Source organism: Mytilus galloprovincialis, chromosome 4 (genome assembly GCF_965363235.1).
Source record: "Mytilus galloprovincialis chromosome 4, xbMytGall1.hap1.1, whole genome shotgun sequence".
Classification (NCBI taxonomy): Eukaryota; Metazoa; Mollusca; class Bivalvia; order Mytilida; family Mytilidae; genus Mytilus; species Mytilus galloprovincialis.
The window spans coordinates 63,705,912-63,721,868 of NC_134841.1; the positions used below are offsets into that span (position 1 = coordinate 63,705,912).

Sequence of the window (15,957 nt, forward strand, 5' to 3'; positions counted from 1 at the left end):
TACAGTACATCTTTTGTTAGTTTGGTTGTCTTGGAAACAAAAGAAGTGTCTTCATCATCACTGTCTTCAAATTCTTCTTCAGTTGTATCACCAAGTCTTCTTTTCTGAGGGAACACACATTCAACCAGCAAGGAAAAAAATTATACCTTTATTATCTGAATTACATATAGACTTAAATTCAGATAGTGAAAAATAAAACTCGAGGCTCTCAAGAGCCTGTGTCGCTCACCTTGGTCTATGTGCATATTAAACAATGGACACAGATAAATTCATAACAAAATTGTGTTTTGATGATGGTGATGTGTTTGTACATCTTACTTTACTGAAAATTCTTGTTGCTACAATTATCTCTATCTATAATGAACTTGGCCCAGTAATTACAGTGGAAAATATTTTAAAAAAATCTACAAAAATTTATGAAAAATGTTCAAAATTGACTATAAAGGGCAGTAACTCCTAAAGGGGTCAACTGACCATATCGGTTGTGTTCACTTATTTGTAAATCTTACTTTGCTGAACATTATTGCTGTTTACTGTTTATCTCTATCTATAATATTATTCAAGATAATAACCAAAAACAGCAAAATTTCCTTAATATTACCAATTCAGGGGCAGCAACCCAACAACAGTTGTTCGATTCATCTGAAATTTTCAGGGCGGATAGATCTTGACCTGATAAACAATTTAATTCCATGTCAGATTTGCTCTTAATTCTTTGGTTTTTGAGTTATAAGCCAAAAACTGCATTTTACCCCTATGTTCTGTTTTTAGCCATGGCGGCCATCTTGAATAGTTGACCGGGTCACGAAACACAGTTTTTAAAAAAAATACCCCAATGATGATTGTGGCCAAGTTTGGTTAAATTTGGCCCGGTAGTTTCATAGTAGAAGATTTTTGTAAAAGATTACTAAGAGTTACGAAAAATGGTTAAAAATTGACTATAAAGGGCAATAACTCCTAAAGGGGTCAACTGACCATTTCGGTTGTGTTGACTTATTTGTAAATCTTACTTTGCTGAACATTATTGCTGTTTACTGTTTATCTCTATCTATAATATTATTCAAAATAATAACCAAAAACAGCAAAATTTCCTTAAAATTACCAATTCAGGGGCAGCAACCCAACAACGGGGCGTTTGATTCTTCTGAAAATTTCAGGGCAGATAGATCTTGACCTGACAAACAGTTTACCTCCCGTGACAGATTTGCTCAAAATGCTTTGGTTTTTGAGTTATAAGCCAAAAACTGCATTTTACCCCTATGTTTTATTTTTAGCCATGGCGGCCATCTTGGTTGGTTGACCGGGTCATCGGACACAATTATTAAACTAGATACCCCAATAATGATTGTGGCCAAGTTTGATTTAATTTGGCCAAGTAGTTTCAGAGAAGAAGATTTTTGTAAAAGTTAACGACGACGGACAACGATGACGACGACGACGCCGGACGCCGGACGCAAAGTGATGAGAAAAGCTCACTTGGCCCTTTGGACCAGGTGAGCTAAAAAAATGGTTCCTTCTTCCTAGAAAGATCTTACACTAGAATACACCTTATCGCTATTACCGGTTGACCCAAGGATCTGTCCCACATCCCACTCCCATACAACAATCACCTTTCCATTGTGTCGTCATATATTTTGTATAATGACATCAAAATTTTACAGGAACTTTTGTGATGTCCAGTAATGGCAGACAATTGGGATAAGGTTTGTCAAACTGCTATGTAACCAGTGTATTTTTTCTGATAAAATGGTTGGTTCAAATTTTTTGAAATTTTTATATCTTTGTCAAAGGGTCAAAGTAAATACTTTGTCAAAATTTTATGAAAATTCAATGAGCCAATTTAATTTTAGTGAAGGTGTTGGGTACCACCTTAAGGTACCATGGGATATATCACAATAGTATTTTGAACTGATTTAACAAAACTGAGAGACAATGAAAATACAAGCAAATAATCAAAACACTACCATTTTGCAAAAGGGCGTACAATTCGCCTTTGGTGCAGCTGCTTAAAAAAAAAAAATTGAAAAAATGTATAATTGGATTTGTACTTTTCAGACCATCACATGGAGGTAAATACTGTATTGCAGAAAGAAAAAGATTCAGAATTTGTAATACAGAGGTGAGTGCACATATTTCCTAAGCTTGTGAAAAAGTGGAAAAAAAACTATATGACAACAATCTTACAAAATACTGAAAAATCCATACTACAGAATTCAATTCTTTGTATATATATATAGACATTGTATTTAAAAGAATATACATGTAATATTACTTTAATAATTGATTACTGTTTACTGAGCTTTTTAATTCACTCAACTTTAAGTGCTCAAGCAGGTACAAATTTTCTTTTTTTTTCTTTTTTTTCTCAAATTTGTCATATCATCCACAGTAGTGAAAAGATTGGCAGAAGATACTAAACAACCAATCAAAGCCGTGGTGTAGTGGTTAGTTCATCGGACTACTAACATAAAGGTTCCTGGTTTGATTCCAATTCCAGTATGAAGTTTTCAGGGACTGAAATTTTTGCTCTCCCTTGACACCATTTGCGAGTATGGTTTTGATGAAACAATAATATTTCGTCGACGATAAATGGCTGACCCATGTTAAGAGAAAGAAATATCTCTTGCACATTAAAGACACCCTTGTAGATTTCAAAACAGAGAAGGCTAATGCTGCTACAAGGCAGCACTGGCACCGCCAAGTGGCTAAAGTTGTTTCCCAATCCACTATAAATAAATATGTTTAAAAACTAAACTTAACAATCAAAAATCATATTATAAGTCTAAGAAAGTCAAGAAAATAAATCAAACGCTTTCTTTGAAAGTGAGTGATGGAATTTCGGTAAAAAAAATTAGAGTTTTATAATAATTCTTCAAAATCTGGTTCTAGATCACGTCATATTTTATGGTCTTGCACTTTCAATTAATCCATTTTTTTAGTTTATTTTTTTTTTCTCAAATTAGATAACTGTTTAACGGAATCTCCTGATGCTATTGTTGACACTATCAAGTTGTTTTATATTGTCAGATTACATAGCGTTAAAACATTTATTTGTGGCAACTAAAGAGATTTAATCAAAATGTTAGATTTAAGAAAGTGCTGGGACATTATGTAAACATTTCAGATAACAATATGTGTATCTTAGTGAACAAGTTAAAATAATTTGGAAATTAGCGTTACATTTTCCCAACAGAGAATGTATAAATCTATTATTCTGTAGATTTATCATTATTCACAGGGTACCGATTTTCTTAGCTTTTGTGGGTTTATTGAACCTTTAGCTACATCAGCATTTATTGTATGCATGTATGCTGACTTTGGCAAACCATTAAATTAAATATTTTTTTCATATTGTCAAAAATTAGTACCCATGAAAATAAATGAATTACTGACATAAAACCTTTAGCTTTTTATTCAATTCAAAGTGAGAGTAAGAATAACACAGTAGCACAATTTTAAGAAAACTAAAAAAACTGTTAATTCAATATTATTAGCAATATTTTTATTTATAAAATTTTATTCCAGCCATGTCCTGAAAATGTTCCCAGTTTTCTCCATGTACAGTGTGAAGAATTTAATTACATTCCATATAAGAATGGACTTTATGAATGGGAGGCTGTACCCACACCAAGTAAGATTATGTTATTTAATGTGACATTGTTAAGTTCGGTTATATAAAAGAGATCTCAGAAATATACAAATTTGCAGAATTTGCAAAGATTCAACCCTCTCTGTCCATAGACTTCATTACAAGAAAGTAAACAGTTCAGGGTCAATGTTGTTGTTTGATAGTGAGAATAAGACAAAACTGTTATGTGATCTGTTAAATGTTTGTCAAGAATGGTAACCAATGAAGTAAATTACATTATTACTATTTTACCAAAATTTTCCTTTGCTCTTACTGACTGATAATTTCCTTTCTCAGCTCAGTAGAATAAGAATAAAAATATCCCTAGAAACTAAGGGGGCAAATGCTGTTGTCAAGGAAATTGACAATCTTGTCATAGGTAGAATAGCAATAAACAGATTATCAATGGTCATCTCAACTCGATTGCTTTTCTCACTTTCTCTGTACCCGCTCTAGCGAGAAAATCAATCTTGTTGAGATGATATAATATAATTATTGATTAGAAGATGTACTGATATAAGTATCAAGACAAAAATAAACAACAACACTGGACTTGGTTCAGGCATGTTCAGAATATGAAAAGGTTTAAATAGATTATAGGAATTGAAACTTCTGCCTAATCTAAAATATTATCACATCACCAAATTCTCATATGACCATTGACCACTTTAAGAAAATAAATAATAATAGCAAGATTAGCCTTGACTTAGAAATTGTTGACAGCAGAGAGTGTGATTTTGAAATGTGTGGCAAAGATTGCAAGAGCTTTAATGATTGACATTCTTTTCTTGTGGTTACTGAAACTTTAAACAAAACATCATTAAAACATGCAGTCTATTTAAAGTTAGTTTTTAACATAGTACTTATTTTGACATCTGTAAATATGACATTAGTCACTGTAAGATCTTTATATATATAGTAGTAAGGTGAGAAATTTTGAGATAGAGAAAAAAAATCACTTTATTTCATTTCATATCTTTTTTTTGGCACCTATAATTGAATTTTTTTTTTTTAAATTTGATATATGATAATTCAAGATAAAAGAGGAGGAAATTAAAAAAAATCTTGACAAGTTTCATTTGGGTTCTTGATAGCTTGAAGCTGTAAAAACTGTAAAAAAATCCTGACAAGTTCTAGATGGATTTTGATAGCTTCTGACATTGTGATCTAGTATTTTCTTTCCCTCATTAAGAAACTGAAAAGGTATTTTTGTTTTGCTTGTCAGGTATAATTGAATGCATTTGATGCAAAAGATAAAGGAATTTATGATACTTTACAGATACCCCATGTCAGTTACATTGTAAACCCAAAGATAAATTCTTCTCTGTGATGTTGAGAGATACAGTTGTTGATGGTACGCCATGTACCCCTGGAAAAAAGAATATGTGTATCAGTGGGAAATGTATGGTGAGTAATACATATAAACCATTGGCGGATCCAACGGGGGTGTTCCAGAGGTTGGATCCCCCTTTTTTTGGCCGATAAATGCATTTGAATGGGGACATATAGTTGGAACTCCCCCTTTGTCCTGATTTGGGAACCCCCCCTTTTTAAAATGGCTGGATCTGCCCCTGTAAACAATGAACTCATTGATACCAAACTAATTGTATTAGTAAGAATGAAGAAAAGGGAAATATATGGTTAAAAAAAGGTTAAACAGCATCCCCATGACAATAAAAAAATAATCATAACATTAAATAACATTCAACAATAGATAGGTGGCCAAACTATTATGAAGCTCTGAATTGTACTAGTCTATGAAAAATGAAAAAAAATTCAATTCTGCAATTAAAGTCTATTTTTTCAAAATACCAAAACACTCAGCAAAATTGAATATCGTTTTAATTTACTTCAATCAAAGAAACTTTCTACCAATATTTTTTTTTAGTACATGTATTCAGTCATTGAAGACCCATTGGTGGCTTTCGGCTGTTGTCTGCTCTATGGTCGGGTTGTCTCTTTGACACATGCCCCATTTCAACTCTTAATTTTATGCTTGAAATAATTTAAAGGTAAATCATAGACACAAGCAACCAAAAGCCATCTAAAGAGCAACATATAATCTCCAACAACAGAAAGGTGTCTGTACAATGTGCCATACTATTTATATTGTCCAAAATCATTAAAGAAGTACTGAATAAACTTATCAGAAAGATCTGCCAATAAAATATAATTCTCCAAATAACAAAATGCATTAAGATATGCATCAATATGTTTCAAAAGTTTATGATTAGTTACAGTGATGCAGTTGGCAATAGTATATAATTGAAATATCTATTTATATGTGGTAATAAGTTTGTATATTGTTAGCTGATATATGCCATGTTCAAGGTTATTCTACTACAAGACAATTAGATTATGATAATGGTAATTCATCACCAAATATCTACACACAATTGCATGATGAATCTAATACACTGAAGTGTTCATTCAATTACCTAACTTCAATTTATTCAAGAGGCCCCCTGGTGTTAGTAGAAGTCGGTACTTACACCATTTTAATTCAGAATGTCACTCTACATAGATAACATAAAGATATAGAATATATAAATATAGATCAAAGACTCACATAGCTGGGTAGGGCAGATTGTTTCTTTACAAATATTAGAAAATGGTCTATTTTTATTTTTAAAATGTATTTTAATATAAAATGTAAACGATTGTGAATAGTAAAAATCTTACAATAACTTCATAATGGAAAAAAAATTATAAAGATGGTAACAATTTTTGAATTTAACCCAAATCTTTAGTACTTCATAGACAGTTAGCCAACCTATATTGAGTTTATTCATAAATTTTGCTGAAAAAAACCCAAGTCTTTAAATTAAAAAAATTAGAAGATATTCCTCAAACATTTCCATAACATCAGGTGGACAACATATATGATTAACACCAAGGATCATGATTTTTTTTCAGCATGTTGGTTGTGATTATGTGATTAAGGATCATGATTTATTTTCAGCATGTTGGTTGTGATTATGTGATTAAGGATCATGATTTATTTTCAGCATGTTGGTTGTGATTATGTGATTAATTCCAATGCCAAAGAGGACCATTGTGGTGTGTGTAGAGGGGACGGGACTACATGTGAAACTATTAAGGACCAATATAACGAAACTCAGGGTTTAGGTAAAATTTTATTCAAATTACTAAAATAGAATAGAATGAAATTCAAAACAGTGTAGCTGTGGCCATTGATTGACACATTAAAATCATCCATTGACTGGGACAATTTACGTGAACGTTTGTCTGTAACGACCACTGTTCACGACGTACCTAGGATAGACATTTAAACTGTGGGGTCACCAAAGGTTTCTTAACACCTTTAATTATAAAATAATTCGAAAAATTAATCAGGAATAACCTTTGTGTTTTGATTTATATAATTGATATAAATCAAAATATCGTGTTATTTCTGATTAATTTTTTGAATTACTTTAAAAAGTACATAGTGAGCATTGGTCGTTACATACAAACGTTCACCTAAATTGTCCCAGTCCATGGATGATTCTAATGTGTCAATCAATGGCCACAGCTACACTGTTTATTCATGATAATAAACTATGTATTAAAACACAGTTAAAGTCTACTATCTAGATGCAATGCAATATAATAATAAAACTAAACCAGATTGATGAAAATAAGTAAAAATTGGACATGCTAAATTATTATAAAGTTTATAGAAAGGGTTTTAGACAATTTTTTAAATGAATATGACAATAAACGTGAGCTCTTGTCTTAATTCCAGTGGGAGTACCACAGTTATCAAATATTTTTCGATATTCTCTTTCCTTTCAAGGTGTAATACCACCAAATCATGGTATGTCACATCCGGTTGTATACGAAAGTAGGTCTAAAAAAATATTCCCTTGAATTTGACAGTTGTAGGTAATTAATCCTACATTTTATTGCAGTAAAAACATTTCTGTGTCATAAACATATGTCTTGGGTTTTTCAAAACACCATTATTTTTTATTAGGGATTTCTATAGAAAATTTTGTAATCTTGAGGTTACATAGTGACTAAACCTTGTACACAGATAAATTAAGGGGAGGAATTTGATTGGTTAACTTCCAGTGATGGTTATTTTCTTATATGCAATGAAATAATATGTGAAATTTTTTCTGTAGTACTGGCCAGGATAAAACTTGACTCATGCCAAGTATTTCTTTATTTGAAACAAAGATAAATTCTGCACATTTTTTTGAAAAGTGCAAATTTAACAAAGACTAATAGGGGAAAATCAAAGGTGGTATTACACCTATTTCAACACTCTTTCCTTACAACAGGTTATGTAGAAGCTGCTATAATACCAAAGAATGCACGTAACCTTTTGGTAGAAGAAGTGGCAGAAGCTAACAACTATCTAGCAGTGCAGAATGACAAAGGAGAATATTATCTGAATGGTAATTGGTTTATACAGTGGAGTGGGGACTATGAAATTGCCGGGACCATTTTAACATATCAAAGACATAGAAACAAGGAGATGTTCAAAGCTGCTGGACCACTGAAAGAACCTTTACATATCATGGTGAGATAGTTATATTAATTATCCTGTTTTATTTGATTTTATACGGTTGATGGTTTTTCTATTCCCTCAACAAATCTTCAGAAAGTATAGACATGTTTGTTCATCATTGGTTCATATTTTAGTATGTATATACCTAACACTTTACTAGAGTGAAAAAAGGCAACAGCATCATTGAGTTATTACCTTACTTTGAACAATGATATTCGATTAAAAGCATTCAGAAATTTAAAGTATAAGTCAAGGTTAACTGATAGCAATCTACCATGGGATGCTGCATTTTATGGTGTCCTTGATATTGTTAAAATTTCTTCTTACAGGAGAAGTTTTTCTGGGGATAAAAAAACCCACCTGGGATTTGAAAATTTAATAAGGTTTTAACAGTCAATCTACCAAATTATGAATTTTCTATTGTAACATTATATTGATGGAAAAAAAACTATTTTTTTTAAGAGATTTTGTTCTATTATAAAAGTGGTTGTAACTGAACTAGACGTTGGAAGGAATCTTTTTCATTACAGCTATTGCTCCAGGGAAGAAATCCTGGTGTTAGATTTGAATATACTGTACCAAAAGAGAACTTTACCGACATGAGACCACCTGACTTTACATGGCAGTATCAAGATTGGACTCATTGTACATCTTCTTGTGGAGGAGGTATGTTTTGTTATTGTTTAGGAAAACCTATATATATATATATATATATATATATAATTTATTATAAAGACTAAAAAAGAAGTGGCTTAATGAGTGGGAAAAAATGGACAAATTCATGGTAAAAAAATATTTATTTTTTAATAAAAGGGGTGGGGGCATAAGCTGTCTACACTTCAAGAGCCTGCCACTTCATGTGAGACAGGATATGTTTTAAAAATAATATGATATAAGGCAAATAATATATGGTATGGGATAGATGTTTAAGTGGAGCATCTATATCATATATATTATAACAGCTTTGGTTTTAAAGGAGCTCAATATGATATAGATTTGAAAAAGAAAATTAATTATTTGTTGCTTGCTTAACCTCATGAATAAAAGGATTTAGATGTTGGGTAAACAATTTAAGTACAGGGAATTGTATGTTATTTTAGGTACACAGAGATCTGAAGTTATTTGTGTGGAGAAAGAGGCAGGAATTGTAGATGATATTTATTGTAACTCAACATCTAATCCTGATGATAAACAAAGAGTGTGTAATGCACATCTCTGCCCAGCAAGGTAATTTTCTCTTTGATCTATTGTGGATTAATTTATTTTTCATGGGTACAAATTTAAGGATATTTTAGAGGATATTTGAAGTTATGGTTTTTTATTTGCATATTAGTCTGTAAAAAAAATGGAAATTTGTAGAACATCTAAATATGTGGTTTACCTACCGGTATACCAACTAAATCCATGAAAATCAGGAATTTCATGAATAATAATGAATCCACAGTTATTGATTTATCTCCCTTTGAAACTATTTCCTGACACTTCCATCTGCATAGATAGCAATGCCAAAGAAAATAAATTTCAATGCTGGTACAAAGTGCCATAACTCAAAATTAAATTTCTGCAAATATCAGTCAGCCTCTAAATTATAACGTTGAAATTAATGATTGCAACTGTTCTCATTGAATGAACTCTGCAGAGAACAATATCGATTGTATTTATAAAAAAAGGCTGTTCATCTTGAAAACAATTTCTGTATAGTCAGTCAAGGTCGTTAAACACTTCCATTTTGTTTGAAAACAATTTAATAGCATGATAAAAGCTAACTGGGTAGAAGTTTATTTTATTTGCAGTAAATCATTTATTTATAAAAAGAACTTTTTTTCAATTTTTTATATAAATAAAACAGGATTTTAATCAATATCACAAAAATAAAAATCGCATTTTAGTCTTATTGACAAAATTGCAATAATAAATGCAAGCAATTATTTCTAAATTTACAGTACCTGAAGGAATGTTTTTACTCAATTAAAATCAAGGAATGTTTTTTTTAAGATGGTGGACAGGACCATGGCAGCATTGTTCTGTCACATGTGGTAATGATGGTATCCATCGTCGTACTGTAATATGTGTGAGGAGTCTTGGGAAAGATGAACAAATAGCCCTAGAAGATACTGCGTGTGAGGAACTAGAAAAACCAGCTGAGGCAGAGAGGTGTAGAGAAAAAGTTCCCTGTCCTGGGACCAGTGAATGGGTTACTACTGATTGGTCTTCTGTAAGTAATTGTCTGAAGAGATAAATAGGATTTATCTCCCTTTTGTAATTTTTCCATGACACTGCAAGTAGTTCATATATTGAATATCGGGTGTATTGATAACGTTGCCAAAGAACATAAAATTTTAAAGTTGGTACAAAGTGGCATAACTCAAAATTAAATTTCCAAAAAATTCAGTTTTTCAGTGATTAGAAATACTTGAGATTAATTCAAATTTTTGTCTTAGATTTTAGATTCACATTCTATTTATAATTTAATAAAGAATGATATATCAAAGACATTGAGTGAAGAAAATATTTGCTTTTTATTTTCTTCTGTTTACTTAAAATAAAACGTTGCTGCAAATAATCTTATACCACTCCCTTAATTTTGCAGTGTGCTGAAAATGTGTGTGGTATAAGAACCAGAACTGTGACCTGTATAGATCTATCTATTGGATGTGATTCTGCATCCATGCCTTCCTCCTGGTCCAAGTGTAGCAATGTTTTGTGCGGATACTGGGTCACAGAGGAATGGGGAATTGTAAGTACAATTCAAAACACTTGTATAAATTTTTTGTTTCCATTTTAACTCACAGGCACAGCTAGTGTTTTCTAACTGCCCTATCAACACTTAAGTTGTGAGTTTGAACATTGCTGCAGGCCGGAATCTATTTCTACCTTAATTGACTAAGATTTTGATTTTTTTCTGATGAAAGTTGGTCTCTCTCTCTCTGGGCAATTTGGCTTCCTCCACCAATTAGGCCCCGAAATAGCCAATAGTATGTTAAACATCAGTCAATATATCTTAAAAATTGAAATATATTATATAATTGAAAAGTTCATTGTTATTAAGAAATGTAAACTGATTATAAACACAAAATATGTTGTGATCTTCATTTCTATTTATGAATTGTGTAAACTTTTTCTATATTTTAGTGTTCAAGCGAATGTGATAGTGGAACAAGAGTTAGAAAAGTATCTTGTGTTAGTAGCCAGTTTTGTGATCTTGACCTTGAGCCACCCAATCAGGAGCCTTGTAATACTCACACTTGTCCAACCACAACAACTGTTGCAACTACTACAAAGTTAACCACTACATCAGCTACCACAACATCAACTTCAGTTCCTACGACAACAAGAAAAGAAATTGCGACAGCTGATTTATTCAATATTCATGAATATTTACCAGAAGCTAAAGAAGTTTCAAATTCAAATGGAATATCGAATGAAAATGAAAAATTAAATAAAAAAGATACTATTTTAGAAGGCAATACACAAGAAGATTTATTGAATAATAATGATGGAAATGCTAAATTAGAAGAAGTAAATCTTGGCAATGGAAAAATAGTAGAATTACATGAAGGTGGATTTAAAAATGGAATGGAAAGAAACATGGATAATATATTCTCAGAAATGCATATTTCTGGACCCAAGGACTTTAGTTTACAATCCGAATCTAGTGAAAATAATAACAAATTACAAAATAAATCTACTGGCTTACCTGAGTCAGAGGTCAGTCAAATGTCGACTGATGACAAAAATATAAAGAAAGACCTTGAAGATGTTCCTGACATGTATAATGTGATAGAGCTTGGTCATGATGAAAATAATGTTTCTAAATCAGTTTCCAAAAATGACCTTCATAATAACAAAACTAGTAATGTTAATAATGTAATAGACACTACAGTCAATAAAACACAAGAATTAACAATTTCAATCAAGGAGGGCGGTGATGATGAAAAAACAAATATAACGATCCCACAAGCTGTGGACGAGGATATTGTAGATATTCAGAGTCAGACGGGGAATGATAAACATCAACATAAACATCAAATTCAAGGGATAGAAAATATAGGTCAGACAGAGGTCAAGGTAGATATAAAAGAACTGGGACCAGGAAGGATTCCTGATGGAATGAGACGACCTTTACCTGACCTTATCAGTGTGGACAGTCTTTTAGATAATTTACATATACTTACAAATAGTAATGGGGAAGACGACCTGAAATGGACAGTGGATGGCTGGACTGAGGTGAGAAAATTGTTCTATATGTTTGTAAGATATCTGCAAGTAAATAAAATTGTTAAATAATAGAAAAAAAAAGATATTGTCACTTTATGATTAAAAATAAGACAGCTCTTCACAAGGGAACAAATGGGAAGAAGTAAGCAACATAAGAAATTAAATGTTTTATATTCTTTGTTAAAACTTTTTTTACAGTTTTTCAGGTAAATAATTCCTTTGTGCTTTTGATTGTGATGCACAGGTGTGCCATTACATAATTCTACAACTAATAAGTTCCCTTTTATGATTAATTTTTAAATTATCCCGTTGATGTATCATTTTCTGCATGTGTTCATGCTTTAAATTTAATTGTAATTTTTATTTTTAATCAGTGTTCACGTCTCTGTGGATATGGAGTACAAACACGCCAGGTGTGGTGTAAGAATGAGACAACAGGTGATATTAAAGATGAAGAAGATTGTGACATTTTGACCAAACCAACGGCCATCAAATCTTGTATCATAGAAAAATGTAGAGATTGGAAAACTTCACCATGGAATCAGGTTAGCATTTTTGATACTATTATAACTGTCATTAGGTATTATGACTTTGTATCTGATAAATAAAATATATTTGTTTCTTTACAACTACAAATAAATCAGAAAAATTGAAAAAGAGAGGCCAAAGGTACCAAAGGGACAGTCCATCTCATAAGACATATACAAACTGGCAACACCATGGCAACACCAAGGCAAAAAACAAAAAACGATCAAAAGACCATCAACAGTATACAAAACATAACTTATTGAAGTTTCTTATTCTTTTATGCCTTATGATTTAAGGCAGTACCCAACACTTAAACTAAAATTAATTTGGCTCGTTTAATTTTCATAAAATTTTGTCAAGGTTTTTACTTTGACACTTTAACAAAAATATAAAAATTTTAAAAAATTTGAACCAACCGTTTGGTCAGAAAAATTACACTGGTTATATAGCAGTTTGACAAACACTAATTTTGATCATTGAAAAGCTTAATAAATTTATTCCTTTTACAACACAACGTAGTTAAAACGTTAAGCAGACTTTACAGAGTTATCTCCCTGTAGTGTTAGGTACCACCTTAAAACAAACAACAATCAACCAATTAATCTTTAATGTAACGGATGCATATTGTATTATTTCAAGCATATTCATTGCACTTTCAAACATTGTAAAATATCTAGAACATCATCATGCAAAGCCAAAATTAGCTATTTGAGTCAGCAGTAGTCCCAATAATTATTCTTTATCCTTTTAGTGCTCTTCTACTTGTGGCTATGCTGTACAGAAGAGAACTGTTACCTGTCCAGATAAACATCAGTGTGATCCGGATCAAAGACCAACAGACCTACAAAACTGTAAAGTCCCAGCATGCCTTGCATGGATCCAAGGCCAGTGGAGCAAGGTAACATATCAAACAATTATTACAGCTTTCAATAATGAACATGAATATATTGAGAGTTCAGGTTAAATTTGGAGCTATCAAAAAAAGTGTTGAAAAGCATACAGTATATCACCATGGCTAAAAGAAAAAGACAAACATACCTACCTCTTATATTATTAGACATATTATCTCCCTTTAAATGATTAGACAGAATATTATCTCCCTTTACATAACTGGTAAGAAATGGTTTAATTGTGGTAAGCCTATGTTTTGTATGTTCATCAATAATAGAATGTGTCCACGGGACATCGATGATGCCCTTGCTCAAATAAATTTATAAAGAGGCATAATTCCAGAATCGTAAAAGTGACACTGGCCAAACTTGATCTGAGTTTTGTGGTAATAATCATTTTGTACAAGTTTTTTATTAAATTTGGTTGAGGTAAACTAAAGTTAGAGGACAGAATTTTGGAATGTACGCACAGACTGAGGGAAAAGCATAAACCTTAAACATATCAGCTATGACAGGGTCATAAAAACACATTTACTTGAAATTGGGCCCATTTTATCGGAATTATTTTTATTTTCAGTGTTCACAAACATGTAATGGTGGTCAGCAGATACGGTTGGTTGAATGTGTGAATATGACATCACAAAGAATTGCTGTTGGTTGTCCAGAACCTCTTAAACCAGCAGAATCTCAAGACTGTAATACAGACGCCTGTCCTAATCAAGATAGAGGTACTAATTTATTACTGAATATCTGCTTAAATCATTCAATACAGCAAAACATAAACAGTCAATAGATATAAAAGATAGTTTCAATAGTTGTTTTATGACAAAAAAAATGATTTTAAGCTAATGCTTCTTGAATAGCTGTATTGATAAAATAACCAATTCCTGTAAATAAAGGTAGTAAAAATAACAACAAGTTAGTATACATGTTTTTATTATCTTTCAGAGCTAAAGAAACACACTTGTGACAGTAATGTAATGAGTTATAAAGTATGTCGTGCTTTACGGCGTATGGGACATTGTAACAAAATGTTCGTCAAGGTCAAATGTTGCAAAACCTGCGAAGAAAGAAAATGGAGAGAAAATCGTCCAAAAGGTGACCTAGAGAGATGATACCGGTGAACTTTTATTTGTCCATCATAAAAAGGCAACAGTACAGGGGACGTTACGGTTAGGGGATTGTATTGGTTTTTATAGTGATATATCATGAACTGTGAGGAAAGCTTTAGCTCTTGTAGAGAGTAAATTATAGAAATGTTTGCTTAATAATGTAAGCCATTTATACTCTTTTAACAAAGCAGGCTTGTTTACTGTAAGTTCATTGTATGGCAAATTATTTGTCAAGCTGTATTTTTCTTGTGATGAAAAGGTGTAAAATTGTCATGGTGATATTGCTTGTTTGAAACGAAAATAATGTTGGAATATGTTGGATCCATTGGGCATTACCGGTAGTAATAAGTATGATATTGTTGAACCGATAGTACAACAATAACAGTTATTAAAAACAAAAAATAAACAGTTATTAAAAACAAAAAATAAGTGATAATTCAATGTTTTACATACACCAAATATTCTTATGTATATAAAACTAAATTAGTATTCGAGTATATGTTATGAATATATGTTAAGAATTACCGATATTTATATGATCATCACAAAAGTTTCCAAATTTAAACTGTTGAATGAAATTGAATTATTCAGGATAAGAAAGTGTCATGTCTTCTAAATCACAAATTCTCCATGTATTGAATAAAAATTATATTATAATCATAAAAAAAAGCTGACTTTAATATATTAATTCTTTTAAAACATTAAACGTCATTACAAATAGCTAAGGTTTATGCAAGGATCCAGGAATTCTGTTGAAAGTGTGTGTTTTGGCATATACAATTTTCTTTTGGGGATAGCATTATTCAACAGATACTGTTTTGTTCTATATGCCCCATGCCAAAGGTATCCCTTTATCACTTGTAGGTTAACCTTCTTGAGCACCATTTTTGTCCATTTTTAGAAGGGTCTAGTCTCATCTTGTTTTATCAGAAGTTTTTGTGGACTTTGTAAGTCCTTTGGTCATTGTCATGTTTGTAATTCATTGACATCATTAATTGTTCCATTTATAAAAAAATAAGTTTACCTAAAGGTATAATTATGACCTTTGCACCTCTTTGACAC

At 31.5% G+C, this 15,957-nt stretch overlaps 2 protein-coding genes across 2 annotated transcripts in view; one reads left to right on the plus strand and one right to left on the minus strand.

The window, feature by feature from the left end:
• Window positions 1–15,957, minus strand: part of LOC143071070 (NBAS subunit of NRZ tethering complex-like) — a 156,436-nt gene that overhangs the window by 63,339 nt on the left and 77,140 nt on the right. The gene's annotated exons all lie outside the window — the stretch shown is intronic.
• LOC143070930 (A disintegrin and metalloproteinase with thrombospondin motifs 12-like) lies at window positions 1,683–15,286 on the plus strand. Its single transcript, XM_076245029.1, has 15 exons — window positions 1,683–1,720; window positions 2,056–2,119; window positions 3,526–3,631; window positions 4,908–5,035; window positions 6,637–6,757; window positions 7,918–8,159; window positions 8,678–8,813; window positions 9,248–9,374; window positions 10,143–10,362; window positions 10,738–10,884; window positions 11,280–12,374; window positions 12,740–12,910; window positions 13,645–13,791; window positions 14,361–14,511; window positions 14,732–15,286. Exons 1-15 carry the CDS (start codon window positions 1,683–1,685, stop codon window positions 14,896–14,898), a joined length of 3,060 nt encoding a protein of 1,019 aa, XP_076101144.1. The 3' UTR covers window positions 14,899–15,286.

Coding starts and splice junctions, on each gene's coding strand:
- LOC143070930 (XM_076245029.1), top strand. CDS start 1,683: ATGGCAGACAATTGGGATAAGGTTTGTCAAACTGCTAT. Junction 12,375..12,739: donor CAGTGGATGGCTGGACTGAG/GTGAGAAAATTG, acceptor ATTTTTAATCAG/TGTTCACGTCTCTGTGGATA. Junction 12,911..13,644: donor AAACTTCACCATGGAATCAG/GTTAGCATTTTT, acceptor TTATCCTTTTAG/TGCTCTTCTACTTGTGGCTA.